Source organism: Doryrhamphus excisus, linkage group LG19 (genome assembly GCF_037039965.1).
Source record: "Doryrhamphus excisus strain RoL-2023G ecotype Guam linkage group LG19, RoL_Dexc_Guam_v1.1, whole genome shotgun sequence".
In the NCBI taxonomy this organism is placed as follows: Eukaryota; Metazoa; Chordata; class Actinopteri; order Syngnathiformes; family Syngnathidae; genus Doryrhamphus; species Doryrhamphus excisus.
In genome coordinates this window covers 16,784,691-16,806,830 of record NC_136375.1, presented here as the reverse complement: position 1 = coordinate 16,806,830, position 22,140 = coordinate 16,784,691, and the positions used below count along the sequence as shown (strand labels likewise).

Genomic DNA, 22,140 nt, shown 5'->3' with positions numbered 1-22,140 from the left:
GCTGGTATTTGGATTAGCTTAGGAATTTTGCCCCACAGCAAGTGTGGAATGAATACTGTAATAAAATTAAGCCAGCATACATCTGTCATCTTTTGACAACGCGGCTCAACATCGTATAAGCAGGAAGGTAAAAAGGTACCTTGGTCCCCCCCCCCCACCCACCCACCACCACACCCATCCTGATTTTTTTTGGCACACTTTAATGTTTCAGATCGTCCATTAAATTTAAACAAGAGTCAATGACAACACAACTGAACATAAAACGCTGTTTTTAAATGAAAGCTTTTTATTCTAAAGGGAGAAACCTATGTGGGCGTGTGGTAAAAGTGATCTGTCAGGAGATTACTGCATGGGGAAAAGGGATGTAAGCAGTGGCGTCATTAGGCCTAAAATGTTCTTAAGCCCTCCTAAATATTTTTGATTTTATATTTTTTTATTCATTTCTGAATTTTTATTAATCTTTTATTATATATTTATATTATGTTATATTTTATTTAATTAAATATAATTAATTATTATATATTGTTATATTTTATTTTTTAAATTTAATTAAATATAATTTTATAAATTTAAATAATTATTTTTTTTTATTTTTTCCCCATATAATAGGGCAAAAGCAGGCTAATAAGCAAGCCAATAAGCAGAGAAGAAAACCCCAGGCCGCTGCTCAGCCGCATGGAAGCAGCTGATTGGCCCGGGAGCACATCAAGGGGGCGGGGACACGAGCCTGGGGCACACCAGGCGGCACGAGCAGAGCAGGTAGCCAAGCACACCAAACACAAGAAGAAGAAAAAAAAGCAAACAATACAGGATAAAGAATCGGATGCAGGAAGCTCTTGGTTGAAGATAACTTTATTTAAAAAAGAAAAAAAAAGTGAAATTGATGAAATATGATGAACATACACGGTATGTTTTCAAAGTGTTCTTTCCACGCTGTGTGGACGCTTAACTGGCCATCAGGTTGCCTTCAAGTGGAGACATGGGCTCTCCTTTCATGCAGGACATCATCTTCGGGGCATCTCTGGAAAAAGACACAAGCGGTAAACCGTTCAATGTGGCTTCACCAGATCACCACCGTTCCATACTACCAAAGCTCAGGTAACTGATATTACTATTACATGTACAGTAGTACTGTAAATTCAAGAAAACTTTTGTAAAAAAAAAAAAAAAATTACATGAATAAAGTCAAAATATTATTGAGTTAGTCTAATTTAATAAAATATTTAGAAAATTAGGTTGATGTTACAAGCATAAAGTCAAAATATCATGGGAAGCTGAAATAATTAGAAAATGAAATAAAAGAATAAAAAAAAAATCATTTTATGAATATAAAGTCATATTAATTCCCCAATTTAAACCCATTACATTCATCATGTGGCCGCAATCTGCACCAATTCCGGCTCTATTTCCCAGGTTTTTCCAAAACTGTCAGTTTTGATTTATTCGGGCACGCCCACTCCGCTTGTACCCGGGTGACGCCCATATAAGGAAGTCTGGCTAAAGTCTCTGAAACCCAGCGTTTTGAGTTCTTTTAGGGATCACTTTTAGGGAATATAACGTTACTACATTTATACAAATTACATTTATAGGTAAAAAAAAAAAAAGCATAATTGGCCCACTTTGACAAAATAAAGATAAATTATGAAAGTTAAAAAAAGATCATGGAAAATAAAATCGACAAGCGTTGTATTATGAAAAGGGCTGCATTGTTTGTCTATATGTGCCCTGTGATTGGCTGGCCACCGGTCCAGGGTGTACCCCGCCTCTCACTCCAAGACAGCTGGGATAGGCTCCAGCACCCCCCCCGACCCTCGTGAGGATAAGCGGTAGAAAATGAATGAATGTATTATGAAAAACAAATCCGATACTAAAAAGGCTTTTTCACCTACATGACCAAACTATCTTTCACCGGTCCCCCCTGCTGTGTACTAAAACTTCCATCTCTTACGTATATTACTGTTAGATAGTACGCAGTACAGTAAAACGGAAGTTACTTTTTGAAGCTGTAGTTCTTCCAGAGACTGCTGATGGTGGCCTGAACGCCGGGGTTGTTCTCGCTGTTTGAGGGTTTCTTCCCGAATCCGCCGGATCTTTTCCTCAGTCCGCTCGCCCTGGCCGGGCCCAAGGCGTGCGCATTTGTGTCCGTGAGCACACGGTTGGACGTGGGCTTAGGCAGGCCTGCAACCTGACGGGGGGGAACCAAAACAAAACATTGTCTCCGTTATGACCTGATCCTTTTTCTATACACGCGTTTACCTTTGACTTCACTGGTCTGGTCTCCTTTGAGCTTGTGGGACTCTGCTCCGACTCTTCTTTGGATTCCATCTTCTGCAAGACATGAAAGAGACTCGTACATCCACGTGCGGTGGGGGGGGGGGCGTACAGCTTAAGTACCAACTTACAGGTGCGTTCAAGCCGTCGTCTTCGTGTAAGCCCGCAGACCACGGCTGGGATTGAGAAAAATAGCCACTTTCCTGGGAAGGAGCAAAGACCTCATCCTTCCTTGTGGACGAGGAGACCGTGTCCTTCCGATACTGGAACTGCCGCAGGGCGTTCAGGCCGGACTCGGGCGTCTGCGACCGATCCGCTAGCGGCGAAGCACCCGACCAGTTAAAGAGCCTGAGACCTTGGCTGCCGCCCGAGCTGGGGGTGGCGGCGTTTGGAGACGGGGGCGGACTGGGCGTCTCCACGGATGGGACGTCTGGACCGTCGGCGTCATCGGCGGGGGTGTCGTCCGCGGGGCTCGACGCCGCCGGCTCGGTGGTCTCGCTGAAAGCCGGCTGAGTGGATTCCGAACTGGAACTGCTGAAGAATCTACACGGGGGAAAAACGGGGGACAGAGTTCATCTCGAAGCGAGGCGTGACGTTCAAAGTGTCAGGGAAATACCGTCATTGCATCGTCATCGGGCATTTGGTCAGGATGCCTCAACTGGCGTGGGAAGGCCTCGGGACCCCCCCCCCCACTTAACTCATTCCCTACCAAAGACATTTTTGGTGCAGCTTTAAGCCCAAAAAATGGCCACAAGGTGGCAGGAGTGCATTTTAGAAGAGCACGGCCTGCATCTTCCATTCATCCATTTTCTACCGCTTTTTCCTCACGAGGGTTGCGAGGGTGCTGGAGCCTATCCCAGCTGTCTTGGAGCGAGAGGCGGGGTACACCCTGGACTGGTGGCCAGCCAATCCCAGGGCACATATAGACAAACAACCATTCACACTCACATTCATACCTATGGACAATTTGGAGTGGCTAATTAACCTAGCATGTTTTTGGAATGTGGGAGGAAACCGGAGTTGAGGAGGATAGCGGCAAGGATCTTATGCGGCAACCAGGAAGTTGCACCTTGAAGGAAAATTCAGCGTGCACGCTAAGGGTGTGGGAAAATAATCGATATTAAACCGATACATCCGTACCTGCTGGTCATGGCCGGGCCCTTCTCATCTGCATCCTGGTTCCTCATCTGTAGGACCGTGGCGAAGCGGTTCCGTGGTGGCCGGGACTGACCGATGGGCGTTGACGTCGACCGGTCTGGCGGATGCCGCTCGGGCTTCCATCGCTTCCCGCTGTCCGAGTACTGCTCCAGGACGTCTTCGTCTGACAGTCTGGTGTCTGTGGCGGGGGACACAGAGACGGTACGGTGTTTGTTAGGTATGCTGGGTAGTTCGGGGTACTCTCTCTCTCTCTCTCTCTCGCCCCACAACATTTAGCCGTTTTCTTGATTGTGAAATATGTTAATATGTTATTATGAGTTCATCAGGGAAGCAAACATGGAGGGATGCTAACATACTCTTGATAGCCAATGTTTTACCATTCATGGCTCATGTTGTTGTAAAAGTACCAGATGGAGGGGTAGGATTTAATAAGCTTTGCTTCTTAATAATAAATAAATAATTGAAAATGTATATAAAAAAATAATTATAAAAAAACGAAAATAAAAAAAAAACAAAAAAATTATATTAGGAAAGCAGGAAGTGAAGAAATGTAACAGTTACTGATTGTAAACGTCATATCACCCCGTACTTTAGAACGTGACAAAAAATGTAAATATATATATATTTTTTAAAAATTAATAATTTTTAAATAATAATTTATAATATTTTTTAATAATAATTTAAAAAATAAAAAACAAACTATATTAGGAAAGCAGGAAGTGAACAAATGTAAGTTACTGATTTACTTAAATTAATAATAATACTTTTTTATAATAATTTTTACAATAATTTTAAAAAATGTAATAAAAAAAAACTTTAACTATATTAGGAAAGCAGGAAGTGAACAAATGTAAGAGTTAGTGATTGTAAAAGTACCAGATGGAGGGGTAGGATTTAATAAGCTTTGCTTCTTAATAATAAATAAATAATTGAAAATTTATATAAAAAAAATAATTATAAAAAAACGAAAAAAAAAAAAATTATATTAGGAAAGCAGGAAGTGAAGAAATGTAACAGTTACTGATTGTAAAAGTCATATCACCCCCGAACGTGACAAAAAATGTAAAAATATATATTTTTTTAAAAAATTAATAATTTTTAAATAATAATTTATAATATTTTTTAATAATAATTTAAAAAATAAAAAAACAAACTATATTAGGAAAACAGGAAGTGAACAAATGTAAGTTACTGATTTACTTAAATTAATAATAATACTTTTTTATAATAATTTTTACAATAATTTTAAAAAATGTAATAAAAAAAAACTTTAACTATATTAGGAAAGCAGGAAGTGAACAAATGTAAGAGTTAGTGATTGTAAAAGTAGCAGATGGTGGGGTAGGATTTAATAAGCTTTGCTTCTTCCTACTCCTTTTGGACATGTGGAACTGGGAACTGATTATGGGATGCACTCAATTGGAATCTGATGCATGTTCTAATGTAATAAAACCATTAAGCATGTATTTGATTCATGTGCTGTGTTTCCTTGCACCATTTTCCAAGCCAATTCAAGGTTTTGCCCGCCCCTGGTAGACTCAGTGCCGCAGTCTCACCCTGGCGGGGTCTCTTCATCCCGACACCAGCCAGGCTGACGAGTCTCTCCTTGCCCCTGGTGGGGGGAGGCCTGTCGGGCGAGGTTGCAGGCTGGGCTGGTGGGACAGGGGTCGCCCTCGTCCTTCTACTCCAGATGCTGAGCTGGGCGCCGACCCGGTTGTCATTCCAGCTGTGACTGCGTTGTCTTGCGGGCTGCGTGTGTAGGTTTTAAAAAAGGTCATGGTTGACGAAATGGGCATGTTTTCCATTTGGTTTTTACCTGTGCCTTAGGTTTGTCTGGGTCGAAGTCGTCTATCCTCTCCTGTGTGTTGACGTCAAGGTTTCCCAAGGCCATTTGCAAGGCCGTGTTGTCTCCTAAAGGACTACATGCGGTCACGTTAAGGTCAGCGAGGCCATGATGAAGAGCAGGATACGTACGGTCCAGCGTAGCTGAGGGCGGCTGGGTTGATGTCGTCTGGGTAGGGGTTGAGGGGGACGACCTTCCTGCTGACGGGATCAAACACCAGCTGGTACAGGAAGGTGTGATTGGCTCTGACAAAGCCCTCAATGTACTCCTCCGGGACCGCTAGGCTCATCTTCAGGTACTGGTTCATCTTCTTGATCACCTGACGGCCATCGTGAATAGTTATGAATGCCCTTATCATCCGTGAAAGCAGACCTGTTACGTGTTTTAGTTAAAACTAAATATTGACACACAGCTTTGACTTTGGGAAACAGCGAAGGACGTTTCTGCCTCGTTTCAAACTAACCACAGACCGGGTTTGCTTCATCTGGGAGCGGCTGTGGGCGACCTTCACCATCACAAAACACATTTACAAAGCAAATACAGGAGCTTTAGGCTGCACGGCGCTCGAGTGGTTAGCATGCAGGCCACACAGCTAGGAGACCCGAGTTCAATCCCACCCTCGGCCATCTCTGTGTGGAGTTTGCATGTTCTCCCCGTGCATGCGTGGGTTTTCTCCGGGTACTCCGGTTTCCTCCCACATTCCAAAAACATGCTAGGTTAATTAGCCACTCCAAATTGTCCATAGGTATGAATGTGAGTGTGAATGGTTGTTTGTCTATATGTGCCCTGGGATTGGCTGGCCACCAGTCCAGGGTGTACCCCGCCTCTCACCCAAAGACAGCTGGGATAGGCTCCAGCAACCCCCGCGACCCTCGTGAGGAAAAGCGGTAGAAAATGAATGAATCTTAATATGATGTGCATTGGGCTGCACGATGGTCGAGTGGTTAGAGCGCAGACCTCACAGCTAGGAATGTGGTGTCAATCGCGTGCAGTTCAGTTGTGTACCACGACAAACGCATGTCGTTCACTTCTATCCAAGGTTGTATTTGGATGGGAATCGCCGTTCGGACCTCACCTTGAGTATATCGGGGTCTCTTGCCAGCCGCAGCAGTTTGCAAGCCTTGCCCAGGCCGATGCCGTGCAGGGACGCCAGGTAGTCGCACCCGGAGAGGATGCACATGTAGCGAAACTTCTCCTCCGTGAAGACGTTCCCCAGGGCGCGACATCGGCCCAGGTTGCTTTGGTCTATCTCCAGGCCATTTCCCTGTTTGTCCATTTTTAGGATCACCTGCGTTGTTTGGGAATATGATGTATGCTGAGTTATACACATACGGTACGTATACGGTACGTATACGGTACGTATACGGTACGTATACGGTACGTATACGGTACGTACAGGCCACCTGCAAACAGTCAAAACATGTGAAGAAATTAAACTCTCTTCAAAACCTCTATTTTTTACCCACGGTACGATACACCAGCTCTCCTGCTGGGTCAACGTTGACAGACTTCAGATCAACATTTGCAATTAAAGTGACTGTCGTAATTCTGTAGAATGTGCTGCAGGCCCCACTTGGGACACCGCTGGTCCGACAGGTTGGATTGAAAAAAATCACGAGGGGAGAGAGAGGCCATGCTCTTCCACTTCAACCCCTGAAGTGCAGCTCCCTCTGCTGGAGATAGTTGGTCATTGCACCCCTTGGGCCCCAATAAAACAGCCTGGAACAACCCAACTCAAATCAGAAATTCTTGTATTTGTACTCTTGGTGCTGCACGGCCACGCAGCTAGAAGACCTGAGTTCGATTCCACCCTCGGCCATCTCTGTGTGGAGTTTGCATGTTCTCCCCGTGCATGCGTGGGTTTTCTCCGGGTACTCCGGTTTCCTCCCACATTCCAAAAACATGCTAGGTTAATTAGCCACTCCAAATTTTCCATAGGTATGAAAGTGAGTGTGAATGGTTGTTTGTCTATATGTGCCCTGGGATTGGCTGGCCACCAGTCCAGGATGGACCCCGCCTCTCGCCCCAAGACAGCTGGGATAGGCTCCAGCACCCCCACCACCCCCGTGAGGATAAGCTGCTTGCTTATCTTTTGTAAAGCGAGAGCGATTCTACAGTTTTGTGATCAGCCTGTTTATGTAGTCGGAATATGGTCCTCATCAAAAGGCACGATACCTTTTTACAGCCAAAGGCCAGAAGGTCGGAATCCTCCGTGATGACCGCATGGGCCAAACCAGATTTGGTCAGGTAGGCCAGCTGAGCATCGGCTTCGTACGGGGCCACCACACAGTCCACCCCTCTTGCCCTCGCAGCCTGGAACAACAACAGAATGACATCGCCGTGTCTCCCAGGTACGGCAAAGAAAAGGAAACCGAGGGCACCCAAGAGAGTGGCCTCACCTTGATCAGGTTATGAGCCATGGCTGGAGTGATGTTCACGCAGCGAGTAAAGCAGTCTCTGGCCTCGGACAGCTTGCCTTCTCGTAACAGCTGTCTGCCCTTTTGAAGGTTAGCTTCTCTGCGCCTGGCGTGCAGATGGAGAACATCGAAACAAAGGAATACGTTACAACTTATTATAAAAGTGGTGTCACGCAGCGTTGCTACTATCAATAACACACGGATGCTAATATGGAAGTGGCATTACTGGAACCGTGCATTCATTGCTTTACGCACGCCATAAACCTTGCATTGACAGCCACGGATACCCAGCGTTCCTACTCATGTACATTCAGGGATATTCAGCATTCCTACTCGTTTACAGTCCAGGTCGACACTCACTCTCTGCGAGCCTTTTCCACCTCTCGTTTTGAAGGTAGATTCCGTCCGTCGAATACTAGAATTGGTTTCACGCTGAAGGAGAACAGCATGTCCACATATTTCATACAGTACAATACGTACCTGGAAGTGGGAATATAGATAAGGGACAGCATCAGAAATCTGCAATATATATATACACATACATACACATATATATATACACACACACATACTGAAGCTTTTCTTTTAAGCCACTTACTGATCAGTGGGTTCCCCTTTGGCAAGCTTCTCGGCACATGAAAACGCTCCTCTATGGAGCCAACAATACGTGTCGACGGCCACCGTCTGCCCTTTGTATTTCTTCACATTGATGGGCTCTCCTGCATCTTTGATAAACTGCAGCAGCCCAGGGATGCCCATTTTGGGGGTGGGGGGATGGGGGTAATGAAGCCACACTGGAAAATATATTCACACAAATTAATTATCATTTGCAGATAAGATACGGGGGAGGAGGGTGTACATACAGTAGTCATCCCACCTGCCCCTTGCTTGATGCAGGCCAATAATCCCAGATCAAATAAAATATAAAATAATAATAACAATATAAAAAATTGTTGACAGTATACAGTTGAAAAAAATATATAGAATGTGCCTTTAAATAAATAAACAAAACTGTGCTTTCTGGTTTTTTCAACAGGCCAGTTAAAAATCTGTGGATAAATAAGTGTATGTCAACGTATGCATGCTATGCTATGCTATGCTAACTTTCTTCATTCAATGTGAGCACTTAACCTTCTTTGTAATGTTCTGATGTGGGCTATGTATTGTAATGTAAGTCTATGTAGATATATTTTTTACTATGCAGAGGGACAGTACAAAACAAGTGTCCGTCCGCAAATGGCCCCCCCGTCGCACTTTGGAGATCCTGCTGTAGGATGCTTGTTGGTTGTCAAGTAGTCTACTATTTCTTCATGATACGTGGAAAACCAGCGAGGAAAGCAACAATAATAGTAGTTGTTAGCACCCCAATAAAGGTAATTATACAAACAATCGAAGTAAACGTGTAAATAATATAACCTGACATTTTGCTATACAACACGATGGCATCGAATGACGTCCCCATCCTATAACGGCACATACAAGTACAAGAGGCGCAAAAATAACCCATTTTCCCTTGTAGTCGGGAAAATGAAGCACAGAGAACGATAGTCGGACGTGATTTGCAAAAAAAGGGCGTTTAATTGATGAAAACGTACCTTTATTTGCCTCTCTGTGTTTCAACCCGGCTGTTACGTGGAGTGAAAACAACTGAAAGGAGTTTGGTTTTAGCGGCAAATGACTTTCCTGTAAGAGCTAATGCGACTGGATGAAATTGACACAGGGGGAGGAGTCATACCGCAAGACGACACACTGCTTGGTTGGACGTTCGCGCCACAAGCGTGAACTGTACTCATTTTTATGATAATTCCACTCACCTTGGCTCGGAAACGTGAGGAAGACTGACACGATATTTAGATTCACCTTGTCCTTAAGTTACCTTCACAGCGCAGCAACGTGTAACCAACATGAAAACGCTCAGTGCAGTTTATTTATCATTGTCATTGTAATTTCCCCACTGAGTTAAGGTTGCCTGAATGCATCATACAACGTGTCACATTTGTCAGCTTCCCGTGCACTTCCTGCTTCCGGCTATCGCTGAGTCGACAGAGAAAAACCAGAAGCTGTTGTTGTCAAACTTTCTCCAGCTCCATAATGCATGACAGGAATTACCTGGGATAATAGACAACGCCTTTCTTCGAACCTTGCTTTGTGGGATTGATGCGTTTAAACTGAAATCATGCAGTTTTCTCCCAACAACGGAGACTTTACGTTCGTCTCCTCGACAGAAGCGCAAGGTAAGCTAATGCTAGCGGAGCTTCACAGCGAAAATAGCAGGCCATAGAAGACAACACTGGGCGTCATGGCTTCGTTATTTTTTTCCTCTTTTCACAACACCCGCCGTACATTTAAACTGAATTCACGCCGAACAACGGAGACTTTACGTTCCTTTTCTATACACAAGCGGAGTTTAAGCTAATGCGAGTGGAGCCTCACAGCTAGCATAGCATCGCAGGCCGAAGATGTCATAAAGTAGCAATTTTTTGCAGTAGCAGTTTTTGAAATGTGTAATATCAAGAATGCGATTTCATTTCTAACCGATAAAGCATGAAATTTCATTTGATACCTCAATCACTCCTTTATTCCAAATATTGAAGAAGTTAGAGCAGATTTTACAGCCTTTGGTCCCCATTGCCTTTTAACATCGAGTCAAAACAAACGTGATCGACTTACAAACAACCGTAAAACAAAATATGTAATTAATTACACAAATATATTTTAAAAGTCAAGTGTCATATTTATTCATGTACAGGACAGGAAGGCAGGGCAGCAACACGCTTGTTTGTTCCTTTCACACAGACCACAATGCTAACGCCACGTCTAACATTTCCGGGCAAAAAAAAAACACCAAAACGACCAATTTTATTGACATTTCGTCTGCACATAGATATTAAAATAAATTAATCTTTCATATCTTTTCATAATCTTTCTTTAACTTTCCAAGCATGAATTGACTTGATGTGGTCCAATACATATACTCAATATAATTCTGAAGAAGCAAACAAAATAGATATATTGTGGGGAAAAATGCATTTTTAAGGATGTCTGCACCTTTTTCACCTTATATATTTATAATTAAAAATATGTAAAAAAAAAATGAAATCAAATATGTAATTAATACAAATATATGCTCATAAATAATATAGTACAGTCAATAAAATAGTGTTGGAACTATTTTTCTATACTGTAATGTCTACATTATTGGTACACCACACAATATTGTCAATATTTATAGACATTTAGGTAGAAAGTATTGTGACTATTTGTTTTTTTCCTCCCCTCCACAGAGCTCAGTGGCACAATCGCTGCCCCCGATATCAAAGTGAACATGGACAGCGAGAATGGTAAAGATCCATATGCCACTGCTTTCCTGAGGCAGCGAGGCTATGGTTGGCTGCTGGAGGTGGAGGAGGAGGACAGCGAGGAGAGCAAACCTCTTTTGTACGTCAGCATTTATCACGCTGCTCTTGCTGCTGCTGCTTGCATTGCTGGAAATGTTTATTTTTCCACAACAACTCTTGCCGCTCTTTTATTAATAAATGCGATGATGTGTGTGATCAGAGAGGAGTTGGACATCGACCTAAAGGATATCTATTACAAGATTCGCTGCGTGCTGATGCCAATGCCTTCGCTGGGATACAACCGGCAGGTGGTCCGAGATAACCCGGACTTCTGGGGCCCTCTTGCTGTGGTGCTGCTCTTCTCCATGATCTCCATCTACGGACAGTTCAGGGTGAGGAGACGCTCCAATATGGTGACGCTAACTATTTTCTGAAACTGAGGATGCAATTGACAAATTTGGGTAAAAGAAACGTAAACAGCATTAAGACTATGGAGGGGGGTGATTATTCACGAAATATAATCCCCTCGTGCTACATCTTCTTATTCTCTGGCAGACCAGGTGCATTATAATGTCTTTATGAGCGATTTGTGCCGTATGCCAAATTCTGCTTCTCAGAAGGGAACACTAGCAAACATACACTATACAGAAGGGGGGTGATTATTCACTAAATATAATCCCCTACATATTCTTATTCTATTATAGCAAACATACACTATACAGAAGGGGGGTGATTATTCACTAAATATAATCCCCTACATATTCTTATTCTATTATAGCAAACATACACTACCGCTCAAAAGTTGGGGATCACTTGGAAATTTTTTTTCAGGTGACAACCTGCGAGGCGTCTTTGTATTGTACTTGTGCTGGAGCCTATCCCAGCTGTCTTGGGGCGAGAGGCACGGGGTACACGCTGGACTGGTGGCCAGCCAATCACAGGGCACATATAGACAAACAACCATTCACACTCACATTCATACCTATGAACAATTTGGAGGGGCTAATTAACCTAGCATGTTTTTGGAATGTGGGAGGAAACCGGAGTACCCGGAGAAAACCCACGCATGCACGGGGAGAACATGCAAACTCCACACAGAGATGGCCGAGGGTGGGATTGAACTCGGGTCTTCTTGCTGTGAAGTCCGCTCGCTAACCACTCGACTGCCATGCCGTGCCGCGCCGCAACAAACACGTTCAGTTTTGTAAATGAAACCTTTCACTCAAAATCCATCTGCGATTGTCAGGTTGTTTCCTGGATCATCACCATCTGGATATTTGGGTCACTGACCATTTTCCTCCTGGCCCGTGTACTTGGCGGGGAGGTAAGTTTGTCCTCCGTTTTTTCTTCACACACAACAGCAGACTGACTGATGTGTTGTTGTTGTTTGTTTTTTTTAAACACTGTACTACAATAAATGTTGTTCCATCCACTCTTGTTTTGAGCAGGTTTCCTACGGTCAGGTCCTCGGAGTGATTGGATATTCCCTTCTTCCTCTCATTGTAATAGCCCCTCTGCTTCTCGTGATTGGAGGACTGGAGGTGATTTCTACCTTAATCAAAGTGAGCATTCACGTTATTGCGCTATGCATTTTCACCCTCATTGTCTAAACACAATTGGCGATACATCCGAAAAGGTCTTGCAAGGTCTTGATCCGAAAAAGACACGGAGGCGGACATGTCCACCATCAATAAACTCCCCAGTAGCAAGGCTCCAGGGGCTGAATTCCTCAGGGTTCCGGAGGTTGAAGAACTGTCTTTGTTGATATGTCTCTTCAACATTACGTGACAGGAACCCTGGCTTGGCAGACCAGGGTGGTGGTCCTGCAGGGTGTGTTCCAAGTGTAGGGGGCCTCCCTGGGAAAGTCTCTTGCAGAGTACTGGAGAGAAGGTTACGACCTTTAGTCGAACCTCTGCTACAAGATGCGGTGCAATGTGGTTTTCGTCCTGGTGGCGTAACACTGGACCAGTTCTACACCTTTGCAAGGGTACCGGCGGGTACATGGGAGGTTGCCCAACTGGGCCATTTGGTCCTTGTACCAGAACCGGAGCAGGAGCTTGGTTTGCATTGCTTGGGTCTTAGGATCTCAGGCTGTGACCTTCAGTGGTTACCGACCGAAAGAAACGTAGAGACTTGAGTCAAGACAACATAAAAAAAAAAAAACTCACGTCAGAACACAATGTTGGTGTCCATGTTTGTTTTTTTTTTTGCAAGAATGATGTATTCAATGAAGGTAAAGTTAACCTTATTTGTCGATTTACATGCATTTGGAATAGTTTTCGGTTTATGAAACTATTACAAACAGCTTTCTGGAATGGATTCATTGGATTTGCATGATTTCTTATGGGAAAAATGGATCTGGTTGGCATCCGTTTTGGTTAGAATGAGACCTTCCGGATTTATGGATGGATTAATGATGCTAACCAAGGGTCCACTGTACTCTGTGTATTTGTATTGATTTGTCAGTTGTGTCGTATGAAGCCCAAAACATTATCATGAAAAGTAATAAAAACAATCATCCATTCATCATAAGAGAAGTAGAAACCTTTGTTTTGTTTATGGTTTAATTTCATTTGAACATGAAGATTCCAATTGAGTGCATCCCATAATCAGTTCCCAGTTCCACATGTCCAAAAGGAGTAGGAAGAAGCAAAGCTTATTAAATTCTACCCCTCCATCTGGTACTTTTACAATCACTAACTCTTACATTTGTTCACTTCCTGCTTTCCTCATATAGTTTTATTTTTTATTTTTTTATTAAAAATGTTTTTTATTATTTTGAATTGTTTTTATTATTATTATGGTTTTTATTTTTGTCCTGTAGCGAAGTACTCGGTGATATGAGCATCCAATGCCATAATGGGTACCATAGTAAGTGTCAATATAGTGATATATATAGCACATCATGGATTTAGCAAAACATCAAACATCAACTGCTTGTATTGTTTCTTGAATTGGCTCATCAGACCGTTCATTACTTGTCTTGACGTGTGAATAAATATACTGATGACCAGCACTATCTGCTCATCTTTCAGCTCTTCGGAGTGTTCTGGGCCGCTTACAGCGCTGCTTCACTGCTTGTCGGAGATGAATTCAAAAGCAAGAAGCCTCTTCTCATATATCCCATTTTCCTTTTGTATATTTACTTCCTGTCCTTGTACACTGGTGTCTGACGAGTGACTTTCTAATATGGACCTTTTCAGAGACCCACAAGGAGGACACATTCTCACGTTGAAAGCAGGATTTTGGAAAGATGTACAGTATATTTCTTTGTTAGATTGTAGACTGGGGGATACGGTATATACTACACTGTGTATATACACTTTATATATATAGAGACATTTCCTTGTGTATAGTTTTGTTCCTTGTCTTTGTTCTATTAAAAGTATCTGCTTTTACAGTGTTTTTTTCAGCCTTGTCATATTGTCTGCTAGTACAATACAGTCCATATACACTACGCAACGTTTATAATGACCAACCCATCAAGTCTTGGTACACTGAGTTCTTATTAGGGCTGCAGCTATACGATATTTATAGTATTTTACTGAAAACCTGCGCGCTAACCACTCGTCCACCGTACAGCCGCTATTATAAATACACAATAAAATTTTTTTTTATATAAATCCTCAGCTTTATTTCTTATATTGACTTCATACATAGGATCATTTATGATCATACATTAATATAAAGATATATACATACATAACACGGCCCGTGACGTCGTAGAAGCTCGATGTAAAAAAAAAATAATTGAGGAAGTGACGTTGTGCTTTTTCACGTACTGGACGGATCTTATTTCCGGTACGGAACGTGCATTGACAGTCGCCAGCACGTTCTTAATGCGGAGGAATGACAATAATTCATACAACAATAATTAAGTTAATTACATTCTAATAATTACATGAAACGATTGACCTTGGCATCTGTCACACTACTAACAACGTTTTTTTTCCAAAAAGGAGCCTTCAGTATTTTGTTCTCGTTGGCACACCGAAGTATCGCGAGATGTGCCAGTAGGCTACGCTACCTTCGTGTGACTATCATGTAACTGACAGCTAAGCCCGCCAGCACTTTCTCAACGCTGTTAGTGAATAGCCGCTGCTACGCTGACGGGTGGACGGGAAGAAGCCACAGAAGGGGTCAGCAGTGGCGGAGGAGTGACAGTGTGGAGTTAGTCGTGTAGATTTACTTCTATTGACAGTGTCAACGCTTCCTAACACACACAGAAAGGGACAGGAAGGGGAAAATAGGGAAAGATGGCGGCCGCGGCCTCGCCGGGCTCCGGCTCGTCCACCCCCTCGGACTGGATTGTACTGAGAGACGGCTGCCTGCGTTGCGACGAGGAGGGCCTGCGAAGCCTTTCCTATCACCCGACCCTCAACGCTATCCTCGCCGTCACAAGTAAAGGGGGCATCAAAGTCATTGACGGCACTTCTGGGGCCATTCTCCAGGCTTCCACGCCGCACGGTAAGCACCGGAGCTTTGCCGGGTTCGGACAGCCGCACGAAGCCTCTCGATTGTCAACACTTGGGCGAAAGTTGGATCTGAGCTACCGCTAGCGGTGATTAGCACTTGCGTTTGGGCCTAATGAGATGATTGAAACGCAGACACTGGTATGCCGTGTCGCTATGTTTGACACCGTGTTGGAATTTTTGCTATGCCATGTTTCCAGTGTTTACAAGTCACTATTCATGACACAGCCACCGTGCAAGCTAAGCTAATGGAAGCTAATAGCTAGGTGCTTCACTTAGCACTGTGCTCGGTAGCTGCCCTCCATAGATAGCCATGTCCGCTCTCTCTATAATGACCTAACAGCTCCTGGGTTTGTCGAATACGGTAGCACAATAAAGTGACGCATAAACACGATTATGTGAATTTTATTTCCTGAAGAAAAATAGCTTTAGCTGCTTCGTTTGAGTCCATCGCTTGTGTTTCAATATAGGTTGCGTTCACACTCGTGTTTTTGGTCCGGTTAAAACGAACTCCAGCTTGTTTGCTTTGCCGGTAGGGTTCGTTTGGTCACGTGTGAAGGCAGGTCCCTGAACCAGGGAACGAGACCAACCCCGGTCTTGCAAGCGGACCCATTAAAGTTCTTTTATTTACCTCAAAATTCATTTTTTTTGTTGTAATGTTTTACAATTCCGATTTTTTTACCTGGCATTTATTTTATCAGACTATACTGCGTACTTTTATGGCAATATTGTCTGGAAATTGAATGCAAAAATCCTTACATTATTGATGCAATACCACATTATTGGCCAATTGTACTCGGTATTTCCAAGGCGTTGTCGCATGGCTAACTTTTCTAATTGGATGGCATCCTCTGCACACATTGCTACAGAATCCCGCCCAGTGCTTGTGGTTAAGGAAGGCATATGCCATTCCAAAGATGTTATTTATGTAAGATATTTTAATGACACCCTTATTTCATTTACACAGTTAGACAGGGTGTGGCGAACAGGGCTTTTATTTTGAATGCCGGAAGTGTGTTTTTTTTGTGTGTGTTGAGAATTTCAATTGAGGGCAAGTATAAATGTGCCTCTCATTCACAACTTCATCGTAAAACGCAACACGGTGTAGACCAGAGGTGTCAAACTTGTGCTGTGGAGGGCCGAGACACTGCATGGTTTCCTTTCCAGCCGGTCACGAAAGGATGTCGCTTTTACGGCAACTTTCGGCAGTGTTTGAGGTCACGGTTTGGACAAGCTTGGTAGGGTGCGCGTTGGTGTTTGAGGTGATGGGATTCTGCCACCATTGAGCGGCCCGCGATTCCACAAACACGTAAATCAAAGGGTCCTACAGAGTCAAATATGTGTGATATAAGTTGAATTAAAATGTAAATAATCTTATAGGAAAATGGCCACTGAAATAAAAAGATATATTCTCTTTTTGAACTAATAATAATAATACATTTTATTTGTATCGCGCTTTTCAGAGTACTCAAAGATACGACGCGTTGACTTGCAGTAGAGCGTTTGTCAGTTGATTGTTTATACTTCTCTGTTGGAGGAATCCCTCTTTGCGATGGTTTTGGCGAGGGAAACAGTCCATTCATGCATTCATAAAGCGATTGCTGCTAAGAGGAGGAAATTGAAAATGTGTTAAAAAAAAAAAAAGTCAGATTGATTGGCTTCCCGGCATGCCTTGTGGCTTATACATTTCTATAAAATGAAGTTATACTTGTGTGTGAGCGTTTATTTTTGTACCTGAATAGTCCACGGTGTACAGTTATATTGTGTTCTATGCATTACTTAGGGTCAAACATTTGCGTTATGGCTGCCCTCAGAGGGCCCTCGAAGATGTGTAAACGTGATTATGTTATGACATAAGGGCTCCTGTGTTCCATTAGTATGTTAAGTATTATTTGATTTACAGTGGAACCTTGGTTAGCGTTGTTAATTCCACCGGGAAGCCACCGAGGTGTTCCCAGGCCAGCTGTGAGACATGATCCCTCCAGCAGGTCACAGGTCTGCCCTGGGGCCTCCTCCCGGCTGGGCATGCCCACAACACCTCACCAGGTAGAGGTATCCGGATGAGCTGCTGAGCCCACCTCTACTGGTTCTTTTGGCCACGACCCAGAACTAGTGATCATCGGTGAGGGTGGGAGCATAGATTCCAGCCTTCCCGATGCTTGAGATGCTCCATTTGGGGAACAACGTCACTTGCAACCGTGGCCTCGTATTTGGAGGTCCTGAGTCTCATCCCAGAAGCTTGGCACACATCTTTGAATCGCTCCAGTAAACACTGAAGGTCACAGCTTGACGACGCCATCGGGACCATGCAGAAATTCTGTCCACAAAATTCTGAATCTCGTCTAGTCTTGGAAGTTAGGTAGGATCTGACACCCCCTAGCGGTGACGGATTAATCATTCGAATCTCCCCATGTACAGTTTCTGGGAAGTATCTTATGAAGACGTTTAAAGGCTTTTCCGAGCAGCAACAGCCAAAGCACAACTGGTTTAACATGTTGAGCGTATGTTCCTCAAAGGTGCAATAATGCAACAGGTCAATCTATGTCGTACGGTAAAACCACACAGATTAAAGCTGCAGAGTGGATGGGAAAAAACGCTGAAATATCCACACATGAAACCAGATCAGTTAACACTGTGTTTCAGGCAAAACGAGATATTCAAAACGAGATATATTTCGCAGTTGCAGTGTGATGGGCAAAATGTTGTTTTGCCTAGCATACCTACCGGAGGCGCGGCGGATACGTGTTAAGTATGGTTTATGGTAATGGTTATGGTTTATTTCATTAGAACATGCATCAGATTCCAATTGAGTGCATCCCATAATCAGTTCCCAGTTCCACATGTCCAAAAGCAGTAGGAAGAAGCAAAGCTTATTAAATCCTACCCCTCCATCTGGTACTTTTACAATCACTAACTCTTACATTTGTTCACTTCCTGCTTTCCTAATATAATTTAAGTTTTTTTTTGTTTTATATTTATATTTATTTATTTACTTCTCTTGTAGAGAAGTGTTGGATGACATTTTTAGCTAATTGCTTATTTTTAGCCTTATGCATTATTTTAGCTGTTTGAAGATGAACTATATCAGCAAGTTGAAGTATTAGTGATGTTAGAAATAAGGAGTTAGTATGTTCTCTGTAAGCGGCATTATGAATTATCCTTACTGACCTTTTTTGCAGTACATTTAGCCAGTGAAGATTATGTCTACCCGCTCACAAACAGATTTTGTGCTCGAGACCACTAATCGGCCAATAATTCAAGAAATGGAAGAAATACCTGATTACTGGGCCTATTACTATAATCAATTTTCCTGGCCTTGACATATTGATATGTGCGTGTGTTTGATTTCCTTGTCTCTCTCTACCAAACAGGTAATGTTGGCCTGGGTAGTTTAGCAGAGCATGCTGGTGCGGCTGCGTGTTGTGATTTACTATTTTCATGGCAGCGACTGTTTTACGATGCCTGCCGATTGTTGTACAAGATGTTACCCACCAATAGAAATTCTCAACACGCACATCCACTTGTACTTGTACAGTACAGTACAAACAATCTGATGCCCATAGTGTTGTGTTTTCTTCTGCTCCTTCCCAGTCAAAGCGGGTGGCCGTGTCCGCTGTCAGTACTTTCCCGCCGTGGATAAGGTGCTTTTTGTTGACGACTATGCAGTGGGATGCAGGAAGGACCTAAACGGCATCCTGCTGTTGGACACAGCCCTCCAACCTCCAGTTGCCAAACCTGAGGATCTGGTTCAGATGGAGCTTCCTGTCACTGAGGTAGTGATCGCAAGTTTACAGCCATGATTCATATGAACCATTAACCATTCTTATTGGGTGCAATGTTTTGCCGACTTGTTTTTTTTTGTGGTCCTGGGTACTTTCTACAAACTATTATGAGAAGATAGTGCTAATATTATGAGGAAAATGTAAATATTTGTAAAAATGAAGTGTAATATAACTGACTGGTTGCTGTTTGCTGTGTTTCCTGCTAAGAATAAAGGATGCCACGGTGTCTGCTTGACTTTTAACCAATGAATATGTTTGTGTTGTCAGGCCCAGCAGCTTCTGTCAGCCTGTCAGGAAAAGATCGATGTTTCTAACACAAAGGGCTACGAACTCTTTATTGTACAGCTTAAAGAAGGCCTGAAGAATACCTCACATGAGACGGCAGCCAATCACAAAGTGGCCAAGGTTAGTCAACTTGACTCAACGCGTGTTTCCACTATATTCATATATATATATGCTTATAAACACATTATAATGGGACTTTCTGGTAATGTAGCTTGTATGCGCCGTAACATAGCTTCTTCTTCCTACACTCACCTATGGTTATGAGCTTTGGGTAGTGACCGACAGGACAAGATTGCGAGTACAAGCGGTCAAAATGAGTGGAAAAACTTAGTTGCGCTGGAGTATAAGTCGCATTTTTTGTGGGTTTATTTACCGTATTTTCTGGACTATAAGTCGTATAAGTCGCACAAGGCCAAAAATGCATCATTAGGTAGAAAAAAAAACATACATAAGTCACACTGGAGTATAAGTGGCATTTTTTGCGGGTAATTTATTTTCCAAACTACTTGACCAAAACAGACATTCCGCCATCTTGGAAGGCAAGTTGTAACAATAATAAAAGAATAGAGAACAGGCTGAATAGGTGTAAGATATGCTAACACAATGCTTATTCAGCTACACAAAAAATAAACATGAACACAAAAGGTGTCCAGTGTTTATGGAACATAAACACTTTTTTCATTTATAAGTCGCTCTGGAGTATAAGTCGCAGGAACAGCCAACCTATGAAAAAAAAAAAGTGCGACCCCGGAAAATATGGTAACCGGGGAAGGGGAAGTCTGGGCTTCCCTGCTTGTGCTGCGACCCCTGCCGGGTCTAATGGCTGTGTACACATGCGTCGGAATGTCTCACTTGGCTGGCCTCGGCGTGAAAGACGCTGGCAAATACATTCCAACTCATATGTTTCATCGCTGTTGTACCAAATTACGTCATCCTTTTCCTACGTCCCTCCACTCAGTGGGCAACGGTAACCTTCCAGCTTCCTCACCATGTGCTGAAGCTGGTTGCCAGTGCCATTGTCAGTGAGCTGAAGAAGATCAACCAGAACATCGCTGCCTTGTCTGTGGCCTCATCCATCATGGACAGACTCTCCTACCTCTTGTCAAGCGCCCGACCTGAGCTCGGGGTGGGCCCTGGGCGCTCTGTAGACAGGTGAGTAATCTGCACAATAAGGAATAAGCGCTTGGGTTTAGATTGGGGCGGCAACAAGTCGTTGGAGGCAGCCCCTGTCGGTGGTGACTGATGTTGTGTAAACACCTCACTGATCAAGGCAAAGAAGACCGAGGAAGCAATGTTTACATGAGGGGCGTCCAAAGTGCGGCCCGAGGGCCATTTGCGGGCCAAAGTACTTATTGGCACATTTGTAAAAACAGAATTTAACAAGAAAGGGGATGAGCCTGACCCAAGTGGAGGAGTTTAACTTGTTCAATCCCAGCCATTTTTCAAAAGACGTCCCTCTCAGTACCGGCCATTTTGGATGATTTTGACTGATTTTTCACACAGAATATTATGTATTGTGTTCTTGAGCTATATAGACATGGTATATTCCAAAAGAAAGGTTAGACTCTAGTCATCGGAACAACAAAGTTTGTTTGATTACCTTTTTCTGCTTAGTAGGTTGATCTCTCTCTAGATCTTGATCTCTTCTGTCGTGGAGTTGCATCATCACCTCTTTTTGACTCTAGCAGAAAAAAGACATAAATATATCTTTGGGCGTGAGCGGTCAGGTTGGAATAAATGTATAAATATGTCTTTGGTAGCAAATGAGTTTTTGAGCTTGTTCACGAGTGAGGGAAGGCTGGAAAACGAAATGGACAGGCGAATTGGTGCGATGTCTGCCAAATACAATGAATCTATCCAATCCCATCCACTTTATTTATATAGCACATTTTATAAACAGAGTTGATAAAAAAGAAAAGAAAATAGACCAAAAAAATAAAAAGTAAAAATAAAATACAATAAATAAAGGTACAAATTGAATTTAATCTAAAACTTAAAAAAAGTAATAAATAAAATTATAAAAAATAAAACTGGTTGAAATTATGACCACTGTATTGTTAGGGTCGGTTTCCACTCGGTTATAATAATATGACTATAAAGCAATATTTTGAGCCAAAACTGAACTGCAACCAGCTCCTCTTCTCATCATGGAAGCTTCAGGGGATTCTAATTTTGTTGCTGAAAACAATATGTTTTTCTACCTTTTCTTGACATGAATATATATGGGTCAAAATTGACCCCAGCACCATAGATGTTTCTTTAGTGATGAATACTAAAATGAGAAAAGAAATCAAAGTCATTGTTTTAAGAGATATGTTCTATATCCCTCAGTAATAGCCAGGTAACAAAAGAAGCTTCAATTTCTGAATATGATTCTTTTGAGGTTCATTTTAGCATTTTTGTAAATAGAAATGGAGGGGTATAGTGACAAAAAAAGGCCAAAAGTATTAAAAGCAACATTTTCATGGATGAGGAAGCCTAAGAAGGTAACCAAGACATGAGAAGCAAATTTGATGGTAACTTATTGTTTTTAGTGTATTTTATAGCTGATTTAATACACGGGTCAAAACCCAC

The 22,140-nt window shown here is 42.8% G+C and overlaps 3 protein-coding genes across 9 annotated transcripts in view; 2 read left to right on the top strand and 1 right to left on the bottom strand.

Moving 5' to 3' along the window:
- Nucleotides 1-847: 847 nt before the first annotated feature.
- exo1 (exonuclease 1) overlaps nt 848-22,140 on the bottom strand; it is a 136,390-nt gene continuing 115,097 nt past the window's right edge. The window contains exons 2-14 of the mRNA XM_078799047.1: nt 8,288-8,483; nt 8,050-8,169; nt 7,672-7,795; nt 7,448-7,585; nt 6,348-6,560; nt 5,404-5,591; nt 5,246-5,348; nt 4,986-5,178; nt 3,412-3,607; nt 2,403-2,814; nt 2,257-2,328; nt 1,995-2,185; nt 848-1,021 (exon numbers count right to left, since the gene is read on the bottom strand). Coding sequence (XP_078655173.1) covers nt 946-1,021; nt 1,995-2,185; nt 2,257-2,328; nt 2,403-2,814; nt 3,412-3,607; nt 4,986-5,178; nt 5,246-5,348; nt 5,404-5,591; nt 6,348-6,560; nt 7,448-7,585; nt 7,672-7,795; nt 8,050-8,169; nt 8,288-8,448 — 2,187 coding nt within the window. The 5' untranslated portion in view covers nt 8,449-8,483 and the 3' untranslated portion in view covers nt 848-945. The remainder of the gene's footprint in view (nt 1,022-1,994; nt 2,186-2,256; nt 2,329-2,402; nt 2,815-3,411; nt 3,608-4,985; nt 5,179-5,245; nt 5,349-5,403; nt 5,592-6,347; nt 6,561-7,447; nt 7,586-7,671; nt 7,796-8,049; nt 8,170-8,287; nt 8,484-22,140) is intronic.
- yipf4 (Yip1 domain family, member 4) lies at nt 9,689-14,638 on the top strand. 2 transcript variants are annotated; one of them, XM_078799147.1, is made up of 6 exons: nt 9,689-9,923; nt 10,974-11,127; nt 11,248-11,419; nt 12,274-12,351; nt 12,537-12,589; nt 14,063-14,638. In XM_078799147.1, exons 1-5 carry the CDS (start codon nt 9,866-9,868, stop codon nt 12,552-12,554), a joined length of 480 nt encoding a protein of 159 aa, XP_078655273.1. In that variant the 5' UTR covers nt 9,689-9,865; the 3' UTR covers nt 12,555-12,589; nt 14,063-14,638. The 2 variants fall into 2 exon arrangements, with proteins under 2 accessions (XP_078655273.1, XP_057913170.1); XM_058057187.2 differs by having other exon boundaries at nt 9,691-9,923; nt 12,476-12,589; nt 14,063-14,633.
- The window catches only part of birc6 (baculoviral IAP repeat containing 6), a 69,691-nt gene continuing 62,566 nt past the window's right edge, over nt 15,016-22,140 (top strand). For 4 of the 6 annotated variants that reach the window (XM_058057916.2, XM_078799207.1, XM_078799209.1 and 1 more), the window contains exons 1-4: nt 15,016-15,494; nt 19,091-19,272; nt 19,549-19,686; nt 20,525-20,718. In XM_058057916.2, the coding sequence (XP_057913899.2) occupies nt 15,284-15,494; nt 19,091-19,272; nt 19,549-19,686; nt 20,525-20,718 (725 nt within the window). In that variant the 5' untranslated portion in view covers nt 15,016-15,283. The remainder of the gene's footprint in view (nt 15,495-19,090; nt 19,273-19,548; nt 19,687-20,524; nt 20,719-22,140) is intronic. The other 2 variants (XM_058057919.2, XM_078799208.1) reach the window with 1 other exon arrangement.